Source organism: Dipodomys ordii, unplaced genomic scaffold, assembly GCF_000151885.1.
Source record: "Dipodomys ordii isolate 6190 unplaced genomic scaffold, Dord_2.0 Scaffold6, whole genome shotgun sequence".
Lineage (NCBI taxonomy): Eukaryota > Metazoa > Chordata > Mammalia > Rodentia > Heteromyidae > Dipodomys > Dipodomys ordii.
In genome coordinates this window covers 5,703,161-5,726,452 of record NW_012267222.1, presented here as the reverse complement: position 1 = coordinate 5,726,452, position 23,292 = coordinate 5,703,161, and the positions used below count along the sequence as shown (strand labels likewise).

The 23,292-nt window shown below is 56.2% G+C and overlaps 1 protein-coding gene across 6 annotated transcripts in view; it reads right to left on the bottom strand.

Annotated features, from left to right (window-relative positions):
• Positions 1–347: 347 nt before the first annotated feature.
• The window catches only part of Pik3cd (phosphatidylinositol-4,5-bisphosphate 3-kinase, catalytic subunit delta), a 45,110-nt gene continuing 22,165 nt past the window's right edge, over positions 348–23,292 (bottom strand). The window contains exons 2-23 of one of the 6 annotated variants that reach the window (XM_013033976.1): positions 14,976–15,147; positions 12,926–13,154; positions 12,615–12,844; positions 11,492–11,671; positions 10,811–10,960; positions 10,412–10,501; positions 8,202–8,423; positions 6,697–6,793; positions 6,470–6,600; positions 5,877–5,927; positions 5,641–5,808; positions 5,426–5,547; positions 5,173–5,316; positions 4,888–4,987; positions 4,627–4,805; positions 4,414–4,526; positions 4,169–4,247; positions 3,052–3,219; positions 2,175–2,298; positions 1,691–1,836; positions 1,222–1,354; positions 348–711 (exon numbers count right to left, since the gene is read on the bottom strand). In XM_013033976.1, the coding sequence (XP_012889430.1) occupies positions 574–711; positions 1,222–1,354; positions 1,691–1,836; positions 2,175–2,298; positions 3,052–3,219; positions 4,169–4,247; positions 4,414–4,526; positions 4,627–4,805; positions 4,888–4,987; positions 5,173–5,316; positions 5,426–5,547; positions 5,641–5,808; positions 5,877–5,927; positions 6,470–6,600; positions 6,697–6,793; positions 8,202–8,423; positions 10,412–10,501; positions 10,811–10,960; positions 11,492–11,671; positions 12,615–12,844; positions 12,926–13,154; positions 14,976–15,116 (3,135 nt within the window). In that variant the 5' untranslated portion in view covers positions 15,117–15,147 and the 3' untranslated portion in view covers positions 348–573. The remainder of the gene's footprint in view (positions 712–1,221; positions 1,355–1,690; positions 1,837–2,174; positions 2,299–3,051; positions 3,220–4,168; positions 4,248–4,413; positions 4,527–4,626; positions 4,806–4,887; positions 4,988–5,172; positions 5,317–5,425; positions 5,548–5,640; positions 5,809–5,876; positions 5,928–6,469; positions 6,601–6,696; positions 6,794–8,201; positions 8,424–10,411; positions 10,502–10,810; positions 10,961–11,491; positions 11,672–12,614; positions 12,845–12,925; positions 13,155–14,975; positions 15,148–23,292) is intronic. The other 5 variants (XM_013033985.1, XM_013034001.1, XM_013034010.1 and 2 more) reach the window with 5 other exon arrangements.

Genomic DNA, 23,292 nt, shown 5'->3' with positions numbered 1-23,292 from the left:
GCGAGAAGTTTGGCTGTTTCCTTACCCGCAAATAAAGAAGAGGGGGGCATCCCCATATCTGAGAATCATGTCATTTCTGCTGTGAAGAGCAGGTGTCCCTGAGTCTAGAGGGCTCCCCGCTTCCTCGGGAGCTGCCCAGAGCTTGGTCAGTGGGGGACACTGAGTGGGCCACACGAAGGTGGCTGCAGATGCGGTGTCCTGTCGGGATGGGAGGTACCGTGCGAGCGCCCAGGTCCAGGCCGTGCGCTGGGAGCCTGGGAAGGCTTCTCCCAGGAAGAGCGATCATGGCCGGGCTAAGATCTGGAAGACGGGGTGACCGTCCTCATCTGAGAGGAAGGGATACTGCCCCGCTTGAAGGTGGAGGCAGTGCCCCTCAGGGTGCGTGTCCGTTTATGGCTGTTCGTTCCTTAAACATTTGGAGTCAAATAAATAACCAGTGTAAACAAAAGGCAGTTGTGAGGTTCTTTCCTATGAGGTGCAATTCGGGCTTTTAGGCCCCTTTTAGATGGCTGGGGTTCCTCTCTCAAGTCCGGAGCTAGAGAGGCCCAGCGTGCGGCGGCCGGGCTGGGGCCGCTATTGCCTGTTGTCTTTGGACACGTTGTGGGCCATCCAGTTCACTTTGGTCTTCCAGCTCTCCCGCAGCGCTTCGTTGAACTTCACCCGGAAGTGCTTCAGTGCCTCCTCTTCCGTTTTCCCCAGGGCCAGAGAGTCCTGAGAGGAGTCAGCCGAGCATCAGTGTCCCCACGGATTCACAGACCCCCTAGGGGATGGGGGATTGGCTGAAGGGAGAGGGGGGAGCCCCCAGCTGACTCATCTCTGCACTGCCCTGGCTGGGTGACTGCCATAGGGTCTTGTCCTGACTTTGGGGGGGGAGAAGGAGGGGGGGCTTGGCCCCTCCCAGCACTCAAAGACTCAGACCTAGCTAGAAAGGAGCCATCTTGCAGATGCCAATGGAAACTTAGCCATGCAGCCCTGTGTACACCCAAAGGCACGCTGACCAAGGAAGGTCACAAGGCGGCTCATCTAACTGCAGCTCTCGGTGCAGCTCGCTTGGCGGCGCTGGCACTGAGCACACTCTGCTTCTGGAACGTGAACAGCACGAGGACCCCGCTGGCAGGAATACCGTCTGGGATCCTTCAGCCTCCAGAGGGCTTAGGCGTGGGAACCCTGCATGGCTGGCCCTGTTCTCTTGCCAGTCTGGTGCAACCCTGCCCGGCCCACCTTGAGATACTGGATGTCTTTGGAGCAGCTGAGCTCAGGCAGGCCTGCCGCCCGCATCAGAGCGAAGAGGTGGAGGAAGAGGAGCCCGTGGCGCCGCAGGATGCTGTAGGCTTTTTCACAGTAGCCCCGGAACCTGCGGCGGTGGAGGCAGCGCGCTGAGGTGAGGCCTTGCCTCCTCCCTGCTGCTCCGGCCCTGGGCTGGCACCTTGCCATGCAGCTGTCCTTACCCTGGTGCGCAGAGCCCTTGGCTCCTCCCGCTAAGCCCAGCTTGCTCCCCGAATGGCCCGGGGGCCACCCTTGGCCCCAAGAGGGCATCCAGGGCGGAGGCTCCTCTGAGAACAAGAGGGATACCCAGCGACCCACCGTAATGAAGAGCCAGGGCCCGGCGTGGAACCGAGGCTGAGACCTGTTACTGTCCTTTGCCCAGAAGCCTCTGTGCCCTCCCCCTGGGGGCCCTAGCCACCCTCACCTTTCAAATTTCTCACTGTTGTTCGTTCTCCCCTGCTGAATCACGTGGACAAAGTCATAGGTGAGGATGAACGGCACTCGCTCGCGGTTGATTCCAAACTTGGTCTTGAAATTCCCCAGAAAGTGGCCAAAATCTATGTGGAACAACTGAGGGAAAGCAAGAGAAAGGCACTGGAGCGGCATCGGGGGAGGGGGAGGGGGGAGAGGAGGGGGAGAAGAGGGAATGGCAGAGCAAGGACAGTGCCTCTGTCCAGATAGTCCCCGGGGAGAAAGGGAGCCGGCCGCGCTCAGGGACGCCTTCCGTGAAGCTGTGTGTCCTGACCCGGAACAGGCTACAGGGGCCGAAGGACAGGGCCGCAGGGCAGCTGCCGGCTCCGCCCCCTACCTGCCGGCTCCGCCCCCTACCTGCCGGCTCCGCCCCCTACCTGCCGGCTCCGCCCCCTACCTGCCAGCTCCGCCCCTTACCTGCCCGCTCCGCCCCCTACCTGCCCGCTCTCTCGGATCATGATGTTGTCACTGTGCCGGTCACCGATGCCCAACACGTAGGTGGCCACGCAGTAGCCAGCACAGGAGAGGGTGAACTCCTCGATGGCTCGATCCAGGGCCTCCCTGTGAGAAGATTGAAAGCTGTGACCACCCCATTGTGCAGCCCTGTCAGAGGAGGAGTCTTTCTCCCCCTTGTGATGCTTTTAATCAGTAGCACGTGGTGGGCACTATGCCCGAGCTTTGAGCCTAGGGATAGCTTGCAGATCTTGAAGCCCCCCACCCTGCCCATGGCCACCGTGTAGAGAAACTGAGGCTCGTGTACTCAATGGAAAGAGGCCACATAGGCAAAGCTGACAGGCATCTGACTGGTACCATCTTAGACCTCCAGGCTCGGGCAAAGTCCTGGGTGATAGCAGTTGTGTGATGCCGTTCCTGGCAAGGCCAGCAGAACCGTTCAGCTGAGCTCAGTGGGAAGCAGTGGTTGTTGTAAAGCTCTAAGCTTTGATTTTTTATTTTTTTGTTTTTTATTTTTGGGTCCAGTCGTGGGGCCTGAACTCTGGGCCTGGGCGCTGTCCCTCAGCTCTTCAGCTCAAGGCTAGCGCTCTACCGCTTGAGCCACAGCGCCACTTCCGGCTTTTTTCTTTTTGCTTATGTGGTGCTGAGGAATCAAACCCAGGGCCTCAAGCATGCAAGGCAAACGCTCTACCACTGAGCCACCTTCCCAGCCCAGGCCCTAAGCTTTGAATAGAATTGCACGGTCATCACTAACTGACCTGCCCCAACCCAGATAGGTTAGAACCTGCCTCAGCCTAGTAGCATGGAGATATACAAGGCCAGCCCTTCCCACAGCGCACCTCTCAGGAAAGACAGACCTACCCAGGGTTCTTGGACTTGAGCCAGTTGAGCAGGGCATCCTTGTTGAAGGCAGCCGTGGCTGCCATATTGCTTTTGTTCAGCTGGATGTTGGCTATGGTGTCCGAGTGGAGCACTACCTCGATGAGACCGGTACGGTCGCCGGTGGGGAGGCAGCCATAGGGGGTCATCCTACACGAGTGGGGGGTGGGGAGAGCGCCAAGGCCATGAGCGCTCATGGGCTCCTGCACCCCAGTGTGTGGCATACACAGAAAAATAATCACAGTGCTGGACGCCGGTGCTCATGCCTGTAATCCAAGCTGCTCTGAGGACTGGTTCAAAGCCAGCCCGGGCAGGAAAGTCCGTGAAATTGTTATCTCCAGTTAACCACCAGAAAACCGGAAGTGGCGCTGTGGCTCAAGTGGTAGCGCACTGGCCTTGATTGAGCTGAAGAACTCAGGGACAGTGCTCAGGCCCAGAGTTTGAGCCCCAAAACTGACAACAACAATAATAACAGGGAAGCTGGTCACTGGTGGCTCACGCCTGTGATCCCAACTACTCAGGAGGCTGAAGTCTAAGGATCATGGTTTAAAGCCAACCCAGGCAAGAAAGTCTGTGAGACTCTCGTCTTGAATTAACTATTAAAAGGCCGGAGCTATGGCTCAAAGCTCAGGGACAGTGCCCAGGCCCTGAGTTCTAGCCCCAGGGCAGGCATGCGCGCGCGCGCGCGCGCGCGTGTGTGTGTGTGTGTGTGTGTGTGTGTGTGTGTGCGCGCGCGCACACACACACACAGGAATAAATCACAGAGGGCACTGCTGCTCAAGCTGCTGAGGAGAGGAGAAGCACCAGGCTCCTTACTTCTGAGAGGCATCAGAACCTGCATCCAACATACACAACTCATCCCGGCTGAGCCTGTGTGGGGGCTGAAGCTAGGGGCTTGGAAGAAGAGGCTGCTGCCTCCCAAAGCAGTGGGGAAGCCCGGCACCACAGGAGGGAGGGAGGGAGGGAGGGAGGGAGGGAGGGAGACTGCCGCTCAGAAGCAGGGATGCCTCCGCCGCCGCCGCTGCCTCCGGCTGCCCTCCCAGACTCCCCTCTCCCAGCCAATGCCACGTGCCAACTCTGGCCATGTGCAGGTGCCTACCTCAGGTCTAGGCCCTCCTGCTTCCACAGGACATCCATGAGCTGGATCATCTGCAGGGTCAGCATGTCCTGGCGGAGGTCTGCAGGGGCCAAAGGAGGAAGAACACGAGTTTCTGGAGGGTTCTCCACTCCTGCGCTGCCTAGCCTCGAGTTCAGCTCCTTCCCCGGGGCCCCCAAGGGACAGGACGGGACAGAGGAGATGGGCTTGCCAAGATCTCAGCCGGTCTCCTGACCCATCTGACTCACCATCCCCATTCTTAAAGATGATGCCCACGTTGCCCGCGCTGCCCGCCTCCTCGTTGCTGTACATGATCCACAGGGGCTTCATCTTGGAGTCCATGAAGGTGCACTGCTCCACACTGCGGCCAGACACGGGACAGTTGGCAGGGGCTCACCCACAGGTCCCAGAGGCCCAGGTATGGGGGCTTCCCCATGGGAGGAGAGAGGCCTGGGTCTTACCAGACTTCCTCCAGCAGGGTGCTGGGGTCCAGCGGGGACTGCAGGTGGGAGAGGGCCTCCATGTAGGCGTCCTGGCGCATGCACAGGTGCATCAGTTCCTTGGTCTGGGGCTTGGTGGTCTTCTGCGAGCTCACCTTCACAAAGTCATTGAGCGCCTTCAGCTTGCTCAGTGCTTCCCCCTAGTGGGGACAGTGGAAGACAGCTTTGGCAGCTGGTTCTAGGGCGTGAAGCCCGCTGGGGCCGGGAGAGCGGAAGCCTCACCTGTTTCATCAGCACCTTCATGTGGTGGGTGCAGCCCCTGCAGTAGGCCTCCATGATGAGGCCGAAGCGCAGGGCCACGGATGGCACGTGCATCTCAGAGCTGGAGGAAAGGAAAACGGCTGAGTCTCACCAGGCAGAGCCACGCAGCCCCTCCCCAGCCCAGAGGAGACCCGGGGTGGGGTGGGAGGAGTCCTGGACGCCCAGGCCCAGGCCTGCTGGACACACAAGGTCCACAGGGCCTTCCTGGGAGGGTCCCAAGGAGCCAGCCAGAGTCTGTCCAGCTACCGAAGGTGCCAGAAGAGGAAGTGGCCGATCTTGCGGTTGGACAGGGCCCGGTCTAGCAGGAATTTGGTGAGCTCGCAGTCTAGGTAGGACTCATACTTGAGCACCTGTACCAGCTGCAGCAGGTAGTGGGAAAGCTCGTCATCCCTGCAGGGGAGGAAGGCCGGAGGTCTTGCAGCCGGAGGGCGAAGCCGGCCTGGACGGGAGCAAGGCCAGGTCCACCCCCACGCAGCACGCACGTCCAGCCGGCACTCACGTGAGTTTCCGGAGGGACTTGATGGCAAAGGAGCCCACGTGGCAGTCGGGGAAGCTGAAGTCCAGCAGCTCCAGGGCGCTCAGGACGGGCAGCTCGGGCCAGGAGCACAGCAGGTAGAGCATCTGGGGGGTGTGGGTGCTTGTGGTCAGGTGGTGGCCGGGTGGACACTGCCTGTCCATCCCCAGCTCTTCCCTCGGGCACGCCTGTCTGCCCACCTGGGCCACATCTTCGTGTTTGTTCCACTTGGTGACCAGCAGCAGGCGGGCCAGCGCCTCCGGGAAGCGCTCCAGGACTTCGTGCCTCAGTTTCCACACCAGGTCTTTCTCATGCTCGTACAGCTCCCCGGACCCCCGGCGCTCCAGGATTTCCCGCAGCTGCAGCTGCTGAAAGAGCAAAGGCCGTGAGGGCTCCAGCGGCCCCATCGCCACCCCCTGCCAGGACTCGCACTCACCTCCTCCTCGGTGGCACGCATCCGCTCCCCAGGGCGTCCCAGCTCCAGGATCTGCGACAAACCACGCAGCTCTCAGCACTGGGCCGCAGCACTGGGCGCCTGCACCCCGGCGCTGGGCCGCAGCACTGGGCGCCTGCACCCCGGCGCTGGGCCGCAGCACTGGGCGCCTGCACCCCGGCGCTGGGGCCACCGTTCTGCCTTGGATAGCAGCCCTCGCCTCTACCTCAGACGTGACCGCAGCCCCTCCCCCGGGCGTCCCAGCTCCAGGATCTGCGACAAACCACGCAGCTCTCAGCACTGGGCCGCAGCACTGGGCGCCTGCACCCCGGCGCTGGGCCGCAGCACTGGGCGCCTGCACCCCGGCGCTGGGCCGCAGCACTGGGCGCCTGCACCCGGGCGCTGGGGCCACCGTTCTGCCTTGGATAGCAGCCCTCGCCTCTACCTCAGACGTGACAGAAGCCCCTCTCCATGAACTGTGACAACCCACATGTCACTGGGCGCGACTCAGTGTTCCCCGTTTGGTGAAAGGCCCCGGATGGGCAGCGGCCACACATCCCGGCCTGGCTGGAGTCCGCTCCCCGCCAGCCTCTCACCTTCTCCAGGGCAGGGTAGTACACAGGGTGGGGCGACACCTCGGGCAAGCAGATGAGCAGCGTGGCGGCGCTCTCAGTGTTGGGGTTGCTGCGCACGGTGCCCACGGGGTTGAGCAGCTCTCCTTTCTCATCTGAGCGTGCGGACACATGGAGTTGTACCGGGCAGCGCTAGGCTCGCCCCGGCCCGCCCGCCCTCCAGCCTCCCGCCGGCCTGGCTCGGGGCCCACCTGGGACAGATGGCCACATGTACAGACAGTGCTCGCCCGTCTTCAGCTGGTTCTTGTAGTCAAACAGCATAAGGTTGGCCCAGGCAATGGGGCAGTCCTGAAGAAGGACACCCAGAAGTCGGGGCTGGCCGTGTGAGCCAACTCAGCTCAGCCAGGGGGGAGCAGCCTCGAGGCCAAACAGCAGAGAAGACCCCCATCCTCTGGGGTCCCTACTGAGCCCCCCAGGGAGAGGGACGACCCACTGACTCCCCTCCCTCCCTCCCTCCCCCTTCCCTTCTGTCCTTTTCCTCCCTCCTTCCTTCCTTTTTTTTATGCCAGTACTAAGGTTTGAACTCGAGGCCTAGGCACTGTCCCTCATTTTTTTATTCTTTCATGCAAGGCTGGCACCCTAGCAATGAATTACACCTCCACTTCTGAGTTTATGCTGATTAATTAAAGCTAAGAGTCTCACGGCCTTTCCTGTCCAGGCTGGCTTGGAACTGGGAGCCCCATATATACTACTTTAAAAAATATTTTTTGTGGGTCATTGGGCTTGAACTCTGGGCCTGGGCGCTGTCCTTCAGCTCTTCAGCTCAAGACTGGCACTCTACCACTTGAGCCACAGTGCCACCTGCGGTTTTCTGGTGGTTAATTTTCACAGACTTTCCTGCCTGGGCTGGCTTTGAACCATGATCCTTAAGACTCAGCCTCCTGAAAGGATTATAGGCATGAGCCAGCAGGCCCAGCTTGAGATCCTCACGTTAGCCTGCTGAGCAGCTGGGATTACAGGCATGAGCCACCAGTATAGTTCTGGCTTTGATTCCTCTTTCTTGTTGTGGTCCCAATGATGAAGCCAGCAAGGCCCCTTCAGCAATTGCCTGCTTTCCTGCTCCTGGCTGCTAGAGAAGGTCCTGAACCAGCTCCCCCAGCCGTGGTGTTGGCGCAGCTCACTTGGTCACAAGGTCAAGGGGCCAGGCATGCCCTGGGCCTGATGACTCAAGATTCAGCCACAGCCCAGCGGCAGCGGCTCACGCCTGTCATCCTAGCTACTCAGGAGGCTGAGATCTGAGGATCACGGTGTAAAGCCAGCTGAGGCAGGAAAGTCCGTGAGACTCTTATCTACCAATAAACCACCAGAAAACCGGAAGTGGTGCTGTGGCTCAAGTGGTAGGAGGCTAGCCTTGAGCGGAAGAGCTGAGGGACAGCGCCCAGGCCCAGAGTTCAAGCCTCATGACCGACCAAAAAAAAAGGAAAAAAAAACATTCAGCCACAGTCTCCATAGATGGCCACTCGCTGAGGCCCAGCTGCCCCCTGAAGACACCCGGAAGCAGTTCTGGGACACCACAGGCCCCGCCCTGCGTCAGCCTGCTCAGGACTTACTATTCAAGCAGAGCAAGACAGCAGGTTGCAGATAGGCAGGGGTGCTGGGGGGGGAGCGGGGGGGCGGGGGGGGGCTGCCCTGGCGGAAGCCCTGTCCTGGGGCCGCCGGTGTGAGGCGTAGCCCCCTCCCGGCCAGCCCTACCTACCGCCTTCTTGGACTTCTTCTTGGTGGAGCGAGCCTTCTTGGTCTTCTCCACCACGGCGTAGAGGGCGAAGCAGAGGCGGGCCATGCGGGGCAGGTCACACACGCTGATGTCAAACTCCAGCCGCTGCTGCCACACGGGCTCCGAGCTCACGCTCACCTCCGAGCTCGACACCGTTTTACACAACATCTCGCTGCCGTGGAAGAGCCCCGCCTGCACCACCAGCTGGGGGGGGAGGGGCGATGGGGCTGAGGCCCTGGGCCCCCCTCTCCTCAGGTCCCACCCATGAGTGAATCCCTTCCTCAAATAGCTTCATACTATGGGGGGGGGGGGGGCGGGTTTGAATTCAGAGCCTTGCACTTGTTAGGCAGATGCTCTACCACTTGAGCCATGCCTCTCGCCCTTCAAATGCCCTTGTTCTCACCGGGGTCTGGATCCCAAATTCCTACATGGAAGAAGAAGGTCCAGCAAAGCCCATGGGCTGTGGACGAGAGCGGGCCAGGTGTCAAAGCGGGGAGCCACTGCAGTGGAATGCGGGTAACCCCATCTCAGACCTGCGATCACTTTCCTCATTAAGGTTGGGTGACTGTAGGCGCCCTTCTGGCTCAAACACCCCCCAGCTCCCTCTTCTTAGGGTCTCCCCGCACCCAGCATGGGTAAGGAGGGCTTTCGCTGCGCTGCCCAGCCGCAGCAGCGCCTCCTCCACCCGACCCATGTCTCCTACCAGGCCTGCCCAGCCCTGGCCAGCTTGTAACATCATCCCAACCCGAAGTGACCAGGCCGGGCCCAGATGGCCCAGGTTGAGATCTGAGGATTGTAGTTTGAAGCCAGTCTGGGCAGGAAAGTCTGTGAGACTCTTCTCTCTATTCAACTACTGAATGTAGAGCTGTGGCTTAAGTGGTAGAACACTGGCCTCAATCAAAAGAAGCTCAGAGGGGCTGGGAAGGTGACTCTCTGGTAGAGTGCTTGCCTTGCATGCATGAGGCCCTGGGTTCGATTCCGCAGCACCACATAAGCAAAAAGAAAAAAGCCGGAAGTGACGCTGTGGCTCAAGTGGTAGAGTGCTACCCTTGAGCTGAAGAGCTGAGGGACAGCGCCAGACCCCCCCCCAAAAAAAAAGGAAGCTCAGAGACAGCACCTAGACCCTGACTGAGTTCAGGCCTAAGAATGTGACCAGGCAAGAGCCTGACTGTCTGTGGACCCAGACAGCACATCTATACAGCAAGACAGCAAGTCTATACAAGTAGCAGCCAGGTGTTAGTGGCTCACATTTGTAATCCTAGCTACTCAGGAGGCTGAGATCTGAGGATCAAGGTTCATAGCCAGCCTAGGCAGAAAAGTCCCTGAGACTTTTTTTTTTTTTTTTTTTGCCGGTTGTGGGGCCTGAACTCTGGGCCTGGGCACTGTCCCTCAGCTCTTCAGCTCAAGGCTAGCGCTCTACCACTTGAGCCACAGCACCACTTCTGGCTTTTTTTCTTTTTGCTTATGTGGTGCTGAAGAATCGAACCCAGAGCCTGATGCATGCAAGGCAAGCGCTCTACCACTGAGCCACCTTCCCAGCCCTCCCTGAGACTCTTATCTCCCTTTGGAGAACCACCAAAAAGCCAGAAATGGAGCTGTGGCTCAAAGTGGTAAGAGCCAGCCTTGAGTGCAAAAGCTCAGAGACAGCACCCAGGACCTGAGTATAAGCCCCAAAACTGGTGTGTACACACACACACACACACACTCCACCCCTGCCAGGTAGTGGTGCCCTGGGGTATATGGAAGTGCAACAGTGTCATAAGCTGCCAGATTTTCCTCACAACCCAGAGGGGGCTCTGCCCCCCCCCCCGGCCCTGGGGACAGGCCATGCATCCCCTCCAGCTGCAAGCATTTTTGGGTGTCTGCTGAGAACACCCTGGCCTGGCTGGAGCATCCCCTCCTCATGTCTCACACCTCCTTCACCCCCACAACCTCCACCAAAGTCAAATACCCAGAAATCGACTCATCCTGGTTTCCACGAATCAGCCTGGGCAGGCCGGGCCGCTCCCCTCCCCTCTTCCTGTTTTGCAGCGGCTCACCGCCGCTGCACGCGGGGGACGCTGGGTAACGTGGTCAGGTAGCTTTCGTGGGACACCTTCTCCCTCTTGCTCCCCTGCCTGCCCCTCCAGCCTACAAACACATTGTTTATGCAGAAAACCACGGGCCCCGCCCGGCCCGCAGCTCCTACCTACCTTCATCCTCTCGTCCGCATTCACTTTGCTGCCCTGGACCAGCTCCACGCAGAACGCCTGCTCCAGAGACCACAGCGACACCGAGGAAGGCTGGGGGGCGGGGGCAGGGCTTGTGACGTGACCCCAACACATGTCCCCAACAGCGTCCTCCTCCAGATAACCTGCCCTGCACGTGCCCAGGGCCCCCTACACCCCAGGATCTGCGGAGAACGCCCAGTGCCGAGGCTGCAGACAGGGCCTGGCACCAGCGCATCTGCGAACATGGCCACCCTTCCCAAAGCGCCGCGTCTCTACACGGACTGACCGAGGGCCCCTGGACTTGGGGCCGTCCTGGAGTGCTGCCCAGTAGGCAGCGAGACCCCAGGAGGGGAGGGCCGGGGAGGGGAACACCTGTCTCACCTTCTTCGCGGGAATGGGGGGCGGCTTGGTGCGTGGTTTCTGAACCTGGGGGGTGGGGTTGCTTTGCTCATCCCGCATGGCGAGGATGGTGGAGGAGTGGACCATGGTCAGGTGGGGGGTCCGTCCACTGTGCAGGCAGCTGCAGATGTACTGGAGGGGGTGCAGGGTGAGCTGCCCATGCGGCGGGACTTCCTAGCCCGGGCCTTGCGAGGAGCCCCGACCTCTCCTACCCGCACACCCAGCAAGAGGACTGTGTGTGTGTGTGTGTGTGTGTGTGTATGTGTGTGTGTGTGTGTGTGCGCGCTCGCGCTGGTCCTAGGGCTTGAACTCAGGGCCTGGGCACTGTCCCTGAGCTTTGTTTGGCTCAAGGCAGGTGCTGTACCACTTGAGCCACAGCGCCACTTCTGGCTTTTTTGATGTTTAATTAGAGATAAGAGTCTCACAGGTTTTCCTGCCTGAGCTGGTAGTGAGCCACGATCTTCCTCTCAGCCCCCGGAGTAGCTCAGATTGTAGACACGAGCCACCACGGGTGCCTGACTCGCTCTTCACAGTGATCCCCAAGACCTGGCTGGTCAGACTCAAGAGAGCCCCAAAAGACAGCTCTTCCCCCCTGCCCCTCCTCGCTGTGTCCAGGGTGGAGGAGGGAGGAGGGAGGAGGGAGGAGGGCCAGGCCCGCCTCACCTGGAACTGGCAGAGGGCGTGGCTGCCGTAGAGGTACTCCTGCTTTCCGTTCACGCGCAGCGCGTAGTCCTCGGGCCGCTCCGCCAGGCGCTGCCGGAACACCGTGGCCTTCTTCCGGAGCGCACAGGCCATCAGCGCCACGGGCTTGTCCTTGCTGGACACCTGGAAGGTGAAGCTTTCCTGGGGGGAGAGGGAGGGTCAGTCCTGTGCCCCGCAGGCCTCCGCAGCACCTGGGGCGCAGCCCGCCCTGAACCCCAGCTGCATGGGGGAAGCACCAGCTGGCGCCGGAGACTCATAGCCCACACCTCAATGCTGGTCCTGTGACCTCATGGACCAATGGCGGAGGGCATTGCGCCCATCTGCCTTGTCAAACTCGCCCTGTGGGACACTTGGCTGCGCCCTCTGCAGGCCTGGGGAGGGCAGATGCCATCTGATGCTCCTGACAAGAAGGCAGGTTTGGGCTGGGGAGGTGGCTTAGTGGTAGAGCGCTTGCCTAGCATGCATGAAGCCGTAGGTTCGATTCCTCAGTACCACATGCACAGAAAAAAGCCAGAGGTGGTGCTGTGGCTTAAGTGGTAGAGCACTAGCCTTCAGCAAAAGAAGCTCAGAGACAGTGCCCAGGTCCTGAGTTCAAGCCCCAAGACTGGCAAAAAAAAAAAAAAAAGATTTGCTGGGCACCAGTGACTCATGCTTGTAGTCCTAGCTACTCAGGAGACTTAGGTATTAAGATCGTGGTTCAAAGCCAGCCTAGGCAAAAAAAAAAGTCCATGAGACTCTTGTTTGGTTGGTTTTAGTCGGTCGTGGGGCCTGAACTCTGGGCCTGGGTGCTGTCCCTCAGCTCTTCAGCTCAAGGCGAGCGCTCTACCACTTGAGCCACAGTACCACTTCCGGCTTTTTTCTTTTTGCTTATGTGGTGCTGAGGAATGGAACCCAGAGCCTCGAGCATGCAAGGCAAGCGCTGTACCACTGAGCCACCTTCCCGGCCCCTCCATGAGACTCTTATCTCCAATAAGTAGCACTGGAATTGGCTGTGGCTCAAGAGGCAGAGTGCTAGGCTTGAGCAAAAGAAGCTAATGGGCAGGGTCTACGGCACAGCAGCCGGGACACCGGAGCCCGGGCTCACCTCACTGCCCTCGAACTTGACATTAACCAGCAGGGTCCGGTTGGGGGTCCTTGGGGAGCCAGCCCCCCAGCTCCTGGACGAGGGCTCCAGCTGCAGGGGGAAGCTGTACTGCAGCCAGGCCTCCCAGCCCAGCTGCTGGCGGTGCACCGCCGCCTCCTCGCAGAACTGGCGCATCTTCACCCGGAAGTCGTTCACCTCTGGATCCCGCAGGGAGTCAAACTCGTGGAGGCCTGCAGGATGAGGCCGAGGGGTGAGCCCAGAGGCCGGGGGTGGGTGGGGGGGTCCGCACAGCGGCGCGAGCCGCGGGGTACCTTTGCCGATGAGCAGGCTGATCTGCGAGTTGATGAGCTTCTTCACACGGTCGCCCTCCCGCGCGACCAGGCGCAGCACGGGCAGGAAGGGCTGCACGTCGCACAGCCGCCGCTGCTCGTCCTCCAGCTCCTGCTGCTCGGCCGTCTGGTTGACGCAGGTGAACACGTAGGCCTCGGGGTCGCTGAGCATGTGGAAGAACGGCTCATACTGGGCGTGGTGCCACAGCACCTGGCGGGGACAGGCCGCATCAGTGCCGCCGGCCCCAGCGCCCGGGCACAGGGGCGCGCCAGGCCCCGAGCGCGGCCTTGCAGTCAGCAGGCTTCCTGCCCGGCCCTGCATGTGCTGAGATCCGAACCTGCATCCTACACAGAGCAGGGGCACGGATGCCAGGTGTCCCCCCAACGGATTCTCAGGGGTGCATCTATCTTTTGTGTCAGTCCTGGGACTTGAACTCAGGGCCTGGGTGCTGTCCTTGCTTTTCTTTTCTTTTCTTTCTTTCTTTCTTGCTTGCTTGCTTGCTTTCTTCCTTCCTTTCTTTCTTTCTTGTCTTTTCTTTTTCTCAAATCTAGTACTCTACTACCTAAGCCACAACTCCACTTTTGGTTTTCTGGTGATTAATTGGAGATGAGAGTCTCCCAGACTTTTAAGAGTTTCATGGCTGGGCTGGGAATGTGGCTCAGCGGTCGAGTGCTTGCCTAGCATGCTTGAAGCCCTAAGTTTGATTCCTCAGTACCACATACACAGAAAAAGCCAGAAGGGGTGCTGTGGCTCAAGTGGTAGAGTGCTAGCCCTGAGAAGAGCAGCTCAGGGACACTGCCCAGACTCTGAGTTCAAGTCCCAGGACTGGCAAAAGAAAAAATAAAAGTAAGCCGGGCGCTGGTGGCTCACGCCTGTAATCCTAGCTACTCAGGAGGCTGAGATCTGAGGATCTCGGTTCAAAGCCAGCCCGGGCAGGAGAGACCGTGAGACTCCTATCTCCAATAAACCACCAGAAAACCGGAAGTGGCGCTGTAGCTCAAGTGGTAGAGCGCTCACCTTGAACTGAAGAGCTGAGGGACAGCGCCCAGGCCCAGAGTTCAAGCCCCACGACCGACCAAAAAAAGAAAAGAAAAGAAAAAAGTCTATGGACTTTGCCGCCTCAGCTGGCTTTGAACCTCGATCCTCAGGTCTCAGCCTCCTGAGTAGCTAGGATGACAGGTGTGAGCCGCTGGAGCCTGGCTCATGGTAACATTTCTAAAGCAAAGGACTGCACGGCTCATCAGTGGCCATGGAAGGACTGCGCAGTGGTGGGTGAGAGCCACCCTCTCTACTGCCATCTTGTCCAGTAGCCAGTAAGGTAGCCATCCAGCGGGAGGGAATGCACACTGTTAAAGTGCAAGCTGAAGCCGGGCGCCGCTGGCTTCCACCTGTCACCCTAGCTACTCAGGAGGCTGAGATCTGAGGATTTCGGCTCAAAGCCAGCCTAGGCAGGAAAGTCTGTGAGACTCTTATCTACCATAAACCACCAGAAAACCAGAAGTAGTGCTGTGGCTCAAGTGGTAGAGCACTAGCCTTGAGCCAAAGAGCACAGGGACAGCGCCCAGGCCCAAAGTTCAAGCCCCCCAACTGACCAAAAAAAAAAAAAATAGTGGAAGCTGAATTCAGAAGAACATGTGGAGCTTAACCAAGTTGAAAAATGATTCTTCTTGGGTACTTTACAGCTTCTAAAATTCACATCAAAGCCAGGCTCCAGTGGCTCACGCCTGTCATCCCAGCTACTCAGGAGGCTGAGATCTAAGGATCACAGTCTGAAGTCAGGCCAAGCAGAAAAGTCCATGAGCCTCATCTCAATTAACCACCGAAATGCCAGAAGTAGAGCTGTGGCTCCAGTGGCAAGGGTTCTAGCTAACTTTGAGTGAAAAAGCTAAGGGACAGATCTTAGGCCCTGAGTTCAAGCCCCCGAACCAGCACCTACACACACACACAAATTCCCATGTAAGAACTTGCAGGTCTGAGAAATGATGTCTGTCTGTCTTTTCTCTGAGCTCCAGACTTGGGTAGAGGCCATACCTGCTTGATGGTGCTGAGGTTGGCATTGCGGGACACTGGGAAGTTCAGGTAGACCCCGGTGGGCAGCAGGAAGTCCACCACCACGCTCTGATTCTCCTCCTTGGTCCAGAATTCCATGGGGCAGTCCACCCCAGGAGACATCCTGCCCGTCACTCCTCACAGGCCGGCTGTCCTGAAGAAGGGGAGAGGCACGGGGTGGGGGAGGGGGAGAGTGAGCTGGAATCTATGTCTCTGCATCCGGGCCTCCTCCTGCCCAGGCAGCTTGTGGCTCCTACCACACCCGGCTACTGTGTGGTTCCGACTGCCTCTCACCACAGGCAGAGACACCCTGGGAACAGATGGGCACACGGGAGAGAACACAGCCCAGCCACCAGCAGGAGCAGACCAGAGAAGGCAAGGAGGCCGTGCGGACCAACGCTGCAGAGCTTCCAAAGTTTCTAATCAGGAATCCATGGGTTTGACAATGGCTTTGACCAGGTAACAATTGGCTGAATATCTGACTCATTCCACTTCCCATCAGCCTCCTGACCCCACAGTAAGCCACAGAAACACTACCAAAGTGATTCAAAGAGTGTGGCACCCCATCCTCCAGCCACCACGCCCCCTCTCACCTCCCACCTCCCCTTCTTGTCACCATCTGGAATCTCCTTGTTTATAGACCTATGCATGTTTTCTTTCTTTTGTCAGTTGTAGGGCTTGAACTCTGGGCCTGGGCGCTGTCCCTCAGCTCTTCAGTTCAAGGCGAGCGCTCTACCACTTGAGCCACAGCGCCACTTCTGGTTTTCTGGTGGTTTATGGAAGATAAGAGTCTCAGGGACTTTCCTGCCTGGGCTGGCTTTGAACGGCGATCCTCAGATCTCAGCCTCCTGAGTAGGATGACAGGTGTGAGCCACTGGCGCCCGGCATCTATGCATGTTTTCTATACTTTTATTATGCTAATTATTTACACATGAACAATTTGTAATTTTTTTTCCCATGCCACTACTAAGGCTTGAACTCAGGGCCAGACACTGTCCCTGAGCTTTTCTGCTCAACGCTGGTGCTCTACTACCAGAGCCACACCTCCACTCCCACATTTTTGGTGGTTTAATTGGAGATGAAAGTCTCATGGGGGCTGGGAAGGTGGCTCAGCGGTAGAGTGCTTGCCTTGTATGCATGAGGCCCTGGGTTTGATTCCTCAGCACCACGTAAGCAGAAAAATGCTGGAAGTGGCGCTGTGGCTCAAGTGGTAGAGCACTAGCCTTGAGCTGAAGAGCTGAGGGACAGCGCCCAGGCCCAGAGTTCAAGCCCCATGAGCGATGAAAGAAAGAAAGAAAGAAAGAAAGAAAGAAAGAAAGAAAGAAAGAAAGAAAGAAAGAAAGAAAGAAAGTCTCCTGGGCTTTCCTGACCTGTTGGAGAGAGGGGGGGATGGCAAACTTGGGCCTGCTATCCTAGCTTCCTGGGAGGTCAACAAAGGAACCAGCCTGGGCAAAAAGCTCAAGATAACCACATCTCGACCAGCATAAAAGAAAATCTGGGCATGGTGGTGTGTGCCTGCCATTCCAGCCAGCTGGGAAGCTGGGAAGTTTTAGTAGGAGGATCACAATCCAGACTAGAGGCATGATTCAACTGGTAAAGCTCCAGTTACGCAAGCACAATCCCCAGTATTACCAAAACCAAACCAAAGCAAAACAGAGGGAAAAGCAGCAGGCAAAGTGAAATGTTAATATCTTTTGCTAACTCAATATGCCCAAAAGATGGTCATTCTCATGTGCAATGAATGGGAAAATTAGTAATGAGATACTTTATTTACTCCTTTTGATATCGATGTTGAATTCGGGTGTGGACTACACTGCATTTTCGTTGGTAGCTTTTCAGTCTGATGTAGAAGCATAGGTGATAAGCAGGTTCTCAGACTCTGGCTGTTTCAACGCTCTTCTAGTAATCATGTATCAATTTTGAAGTTTAAAATAATAATAAATTTAATTTCCATTTGCAGTACTAGTGTTTGAACTCAGGGCCTGTGCTTGTCTGGCTATAGCTCTACCAGCTAAGCCATACCTCTAACCTGGCTTTTTGCTGATTATTTGAGAGATGGAGTCTAATGGACTTTTCTGCCTGGGCTGGCCTCCAACCAGGATCCTCCAGGCCTCAGCCTCCTGAATAGCTAAAATTATAGGTATGAGCTACCAACACCCAACTAAATTAATGTAAATTAAATATTGTTTTAATATTCTATTCCTTAAAATAAATTTCTCAATTACAGTACCCATGTTTTTTTTTTTTAAATCACATGGGTATAATCGGACTGGTACAACCACATCATCTGCTTTACTAACTAGCATTAAATTGTTCTTCAAATGGTGGAGGCCCCTAGCGATCACGCCCGGCTAACCAGTCTCCATCTCTGCCTTCCTCAGCCAGCGACACACTCACGCTTACTCATTTGTTTCCAATTTGGCTGATATTTTCATTTGCATTCCCATGAGTATCTGCCAAACAGTAAGCCTCGGCAAATAGCCCGTTTGCAGCCTTGGCCCATTTTCTGACGAGGTATTTATCTTTCTCTTCCACACCCCAGCCCTCCGTGGGCTAAAATCTGGGAATGCCCTCTCTTTGTCTTGCCTCATCTTTTCACTTTTTTTTTTTTTTGTCCGGTCATGGCGCCTGAACTCTGGGCCTGGGCGCTGTCCCTCAGCTCTTCAGCTCAAGGCTAGCACTCTACCACCTGAGCCACATCGCCACTTCCGGCTTTTTTCTTTTTGTTTATGTGGTGCTGAGGAATTGAACCCAGGGCCTCATGCATTCAAGGCAAGCGCTCTACCACTGAGCCACCTTCCCAGCCCATCTTTTCACTCTTGTTTCTGGTTTTTTTCTGGTAAACTAAAGTTTTTTTTTAATGTTGATGCAGCCAACAAACTTGTCCCTTTCATTTCCTTCCCTTCCCTTCCGCTTCCCCTTCCTCTTCCCTCTCTCCTTCCCTTCCTCCCTCCTTCCTTCCCTCCCTCCCTTCCTTCTTTGTGGTCCTGGGGTTCAAACTCAGGGCCTCGCACTTGCGAAGCAGCACTCTATTACTGCTGAGGTACACCCCCGGCCCCATTTTTTCTGGTTATTTTAAAAATAGGGTCTTGCTTCCTGTGCAGCGCATGCCTGGACTGTGGTCTCCTCCGCTGGGCTTCCTGCCACTGCTGGGGTAGAAGGCATACCCCACTGCATCTGTGCTCCCTCCACAGAGACAGTCTCTCAAACTTTGCTACCTGGGACGATGCACCTCCTCATCTGAGTCTCCCATGTAGCTTAGTATAACAAGTGTGTACCATTGTGCCCAGCTATAAGAAAAGGCTCTTGTGAACTCTTCTGCCTGAGCTGGCCTCAAACTGCTACCCTCCTATTCTCAGCCTCCCAAGTAGCTAGGATTACAGGCATGAGCCACTGTGCTTGGCCACAGTCTTTTTTTTTTGAGTGCCAGTACTAGGGCCTGAACTCAGGAACTCTTGCTCTCCCTTGGCTTTTCTGCTCAAGGCTGGAGCTTATCACTAGAGCCAATTCTACTTCTGGCTTTTTGGTGGTTACTTGGAGGTAAAAGTCTCACAGACTTCCTGCCCAGGCTGGCTTCTAACTTTGATCCTCAGATCTACAGCCTCCTGAGTAGCTAGGATTTATAGGCTTGAGCCCGAGCACCTGGCTCTTTTTTTTTTTTTTTTAAGGTATGTCTCATGTAGTCTTTGCTGGCCTTGATTTGGTAACCTCCTACCTCTGTCTCCCAAGTACTGGGATTACAGGCATGCATCACTGCAACTGGCTTTTTCTTTCATTTTCATGCTTTGCTAGCCATGCGGAACACACACCCGGGCTGGGGTTGTCAGTGGCAGAGCACATGTTTACCAGGCATGAGCAACATACGTGCTATAAACCTAGCACAAAATAAAAATAAAGGCTTTTGTACTTAATGGAAGGTCCCATTCTGCTGAGCCTAAGTAACTTGTCATAGTGGCAAGAATGCCCTTCCACTGAGAGGTGTCCTCTGGGTGCCCTGGTAACAGGCCGGGCCCGCCCTCGCTGGCTGCTGCTCTGAACAGCAGAATCTGAGCCTTACCGTGCACCTCTGGGTATCACCGAGCCTCACCGTGCACCACCGAGCCTCACCATACACCACCGAGCCTCACCATGTACCACCAAGCCTCACCGTACACCACTGAGCCTCACTGTGCATTACTGCGCATCACCGAGCCTCACTGTGTACCACCGAGCCTCACCGTGTACCACCGAGCCTCACTGTGCACCACTGAGCCTCACTGTGCGTTACTGCGCATCACCGAGCCTCACTGTGCACCACCAAGCCTCACCGTACACCACTGAGCCTCACTGTGCACCACCAAGCCTCACCATACACCACTGAGCCTCACCATGCGTTACTGCGCATCACCGAGCCTCACCGTGTACCACCGAGCCTCACTGTGCGTTACTGCACATCACTGAGCCTCACCGTGCACCTCTGGGCACCACCATGCATCACTGGGCATAGTTGAGCCTTATCATGTACCTCTGGCCATCACTGTGCACCTATGGGCATCACCGTGCAGCACTGTGCATCACTGAGCCTCACCAGACACCTCTGGGCATCATGGTGCACCTCTGGGCATCCCCGAGCCTCACCAGACACCTCTGGGCATCACTGGGCATCATCGAGCGTCCCCGTGCATCCCCGAGCCTCCCATGCACAAGCACGCCGAGCCCAGCATCACCCTGAGTCACCCTGTGTCACCCCGCGTCGCCTCGCCCACCCACGCCACGGCAGCTTCAGCCACTTCCTCAGAGTGTAAAACCACATCCTCCGTGGAGTGCCTCTTTCCGAGAAGGGCGGGGCCAAACCTTCCTGACTGCTGGGGGCAGCGCCTGAGCGGCCACTTGCGGGACTGGACATGGCCGAGGAGGCCGCACATCACCGATGCAAAGGGACAGGAGGGAGGGGCTCCTGCCCTCTTTCTGGCCCCCCACTCAGCGCACGCACTGTGCCTTGTCCTTAGGGAAGCAGAGATCCAGCACCTTCCAGTAGGACCCGACTTCCATTTTGTCTCAGAAATGCAAATTGGAAAGCAAAGGAAGGGTTGTCATTGGCCAAAAAAAGAAATGCACTCATTACCAGTCTTATGAAATGGTAAGCCCTCTGTACAATACCCTAATCATAACAATGAAATTACACACACACAGGCTGGGAAGGTGGCTCAGTGTTAGAATGCTTGCTAGCATGCATAAAGCCCTGGGTTTGATTCCTCGGCATCACACACACAGAAAAAGCTGGAAGTGGCACTGTAAATCAAGTAGTAGTGCTAGCCTTGAGCAAAAAACAGCTCAGAGACAGTGCTCAGGCCCTGAGTTCAAGCCCCAGGACTAGCAAAACAAAAATACACACACATACACACACACACACATGCAAATTGGACCAGGATCTCTAACCCTAGCTATTCAGGAGGCTGAGGTTAGAGGAACACAGTTTGAAACCAGGTTGGGTAGGAAAGTCCATGAGACTCTTATCTCCAATTAACTAGTAAAAGAGCCAGAAATGGAGCTGTGCTCAAGTGATGGAGTACCAGCCTTGAATGAAAAAACTTAGGGACAGCATCTAGACCCTAAGTTCAAGCACAGGAAGAAAAAAAAGAATGCAAATTGGTTCCATGCAATCTACAAGATGTACTATACTAATTCACTCCTGTGCCCTGGTACCAGCAAATCCCTCCAGGCATGGAGCATAAACATGGACTAAAAGACAATTGGGAAAGGGTTTATAGAAGCACCATTCACAACAGCCCCAGACTGGAACCTTCTCTAGTGTGTATCAGCATAGGATGGAAAATTAAATTGTTTTCCTTTCCCAGTGAAACGTTGGAATGCAACATGGTGTATAATCTACAAATCCATATAACCATATAAATAAGTCTCATAGAACCAGTCACCGGTGGCTCATGCTTATAATATTAGTTACTCAGGAGGCTGAGATCTGGTGGATCTCAGTTGGGAAGGCAGCTAAAAGTCCACTAGACTCCATTTCCAAATAACCAGCATAATGCTGGACTGGAGGTGTGGCTCAAGTGGTAGAGCACCAGCCAAGAGCAAGAAAGCCAACTGAGAGTATAAGGCCCTGAGATCAGATACATAAATAGATAAATAGGTAGATGATAGAGAGATAGATAAGTGGATCTCACAAGCATAAAACTTGGAACAAAAAAAAACCCATGCTCATGCCTGTGCCAGTGGCTCAGGCCTGAAATCCTAGCTACTCAGAAGGCTGAGATCTGAGGACCACATTCAAAGCCAGCCTGGGCCCAGGGTTCAAGCCCCACAATTGACCCCCCCCAAAAAAATGCTCATGATTTCAAACACAGGACAAACCTATAGTCCTTCTTCATTTTTGAGACAGCATTTCTCTCTCTCTAGTCCTTCTTTGTTTTGGGGACAGCATTTCTCTCTCTATAGTCTAGGATGACTTTGAACTCAGGATCCACCTGGCCCAGTCTCATGAGTGCTGGGGTCACCATGTCCAGCTTCAAAACAGTTTGATGATTTTTTTTTTGCCAGTCTTGGGGCTTGAACTTAGGACCTGGACTCTGAGCCACCTTCCCAGCCCTTGATGATTTTCTTTTGGGGTGGGGGGGGAGTGTCAGTGATAGGGTTTGAACTCTGGGCCTGGGAGCTGTCCCTCAGCTCTTCAGCTCAAGGCTAGCACTCTACCACTTGAGCCACAGTGCCATTTCCGGCTTTTTCTGCTTATGTGGTGCTGAGGAATCAAACCCAGGGCCTCATGCATGCAAGGCAAGTGCTCTACCACTGAGCCACCTTCCCAGCCCTGATGATTTTTTTGTTTGACATGTGACTCTTCTTTCTGGGTAGCAGTAAAGACAGATGCTCTACCCAGTAGCTGCCAGAACCATTTTCTGCTTGTAGGGACAGAACTCAAGAACAGAGAAATGAATAGGAAAACAGCTCAACTACGTGGAGAGTGCAAGCCTGGGTCCTGCACATGGACGTGGTTAGTTCCTGTGATCCGCTGGGTGGGAGGGGGCCCCACTGGCTGTGAAGGCCTCGCTTCTGCACCCTCACCCACCCCCCACACCACAGATTGTAGACCCTCTGGCCCAAGCTTGGAAATCTGAGTGAACCAGATGATCAGATTGTACAAGGATTCAGGGCACCAAGTCCCTGCTTCAGAATCTAACTCAAGAGCTTGTGGTGTGGTGACGTCATCAAGAGTGACTGGATTTGATTGTTTAAACTCATCATTCATTCTGAGCTATCTGTTCATTCCACTGAGATTTATGGAGCCCAGCTAGGTGCTAGGACTTGCAGGGGGTGCTGGGAACGGAGTGCAAACTGTCCCGAAGGAGCTCACGGCCCACAGGGGAGACCGGCCCAACAGAGACTAAGCCAGAAAAGGCCCCACCTGCAGGGAGGGCCGGGAGACCCCTGTGAGGAGGGGGCCTCCAGGGGCTACAGAGCTGGGCAGGAGGGGTCACCACTCTAGAAGCCACCAGCGATGGCCACTGCTGCAGGGACAGAGGGGACACGGTGTGAAGGTCGGCGAGCTGGGCGGCAACGATGTCGCGAGGGCCAGGCTGGGTGGTGGCCGGACACCGGCTGAGTGTGCAAGCTAAGCTCGCACCAAGCACCCAGTCCGACCCCGGAAACCAAGTTCACACTTTAATTATTGCCAGGTGCTGCCGGATCACACCTGTAATCCATCAGGAGGCTGAGATCTAAGCGCCATCGTTCATACAGGCAGCCTGAGCAGACAAAGCTGAGACTCCTAGCTCTAACTAACCAGCAAAAAGCTGGAAGTGGGAGTGTGGCTCAAGTGGTAGAATGACAGCCTTGAGCATAAAAAGGCTAAGGGCTGGTGCCAGACAAGATGAAGAAGGAAGAAGAGGAGGTGGAAGAGGAGGTGGAAGAGGAGGAGAAAAGGAGGAGGAGGAGAAGGAGAAAAAGAAGAGGAGGAAGAAAAGGATCAAGAGGGAAAGGAGGAGGAGGAGGAGGAAAAGAAGGAAGAGGAGGGGGAAGAGGAAGAGGAGGAGGAGGAGGAAAAGAAGAAATAAAGAGGAAGACGACAGCAAGCACGTCATCTCAGCGTGAATCCAGTTGCTTGTTCGCTGCACATCAGCCAAGGCCCTGGAAGCCGGGGGTGAGACAGCGGAGGTCAGCAGGCAAGAGTAGAGGCAGGGACAGAGAGCCGGCAGAGCTCAGTGAGGCCACCCTGAAGGGAGCATGAACAAGTCCTGGGTTCCCAGGCTTCTAGAACCTAGAGACTCAGCTTGTCTGTCAGTGCTGAAGTCAGTCACACACAGAG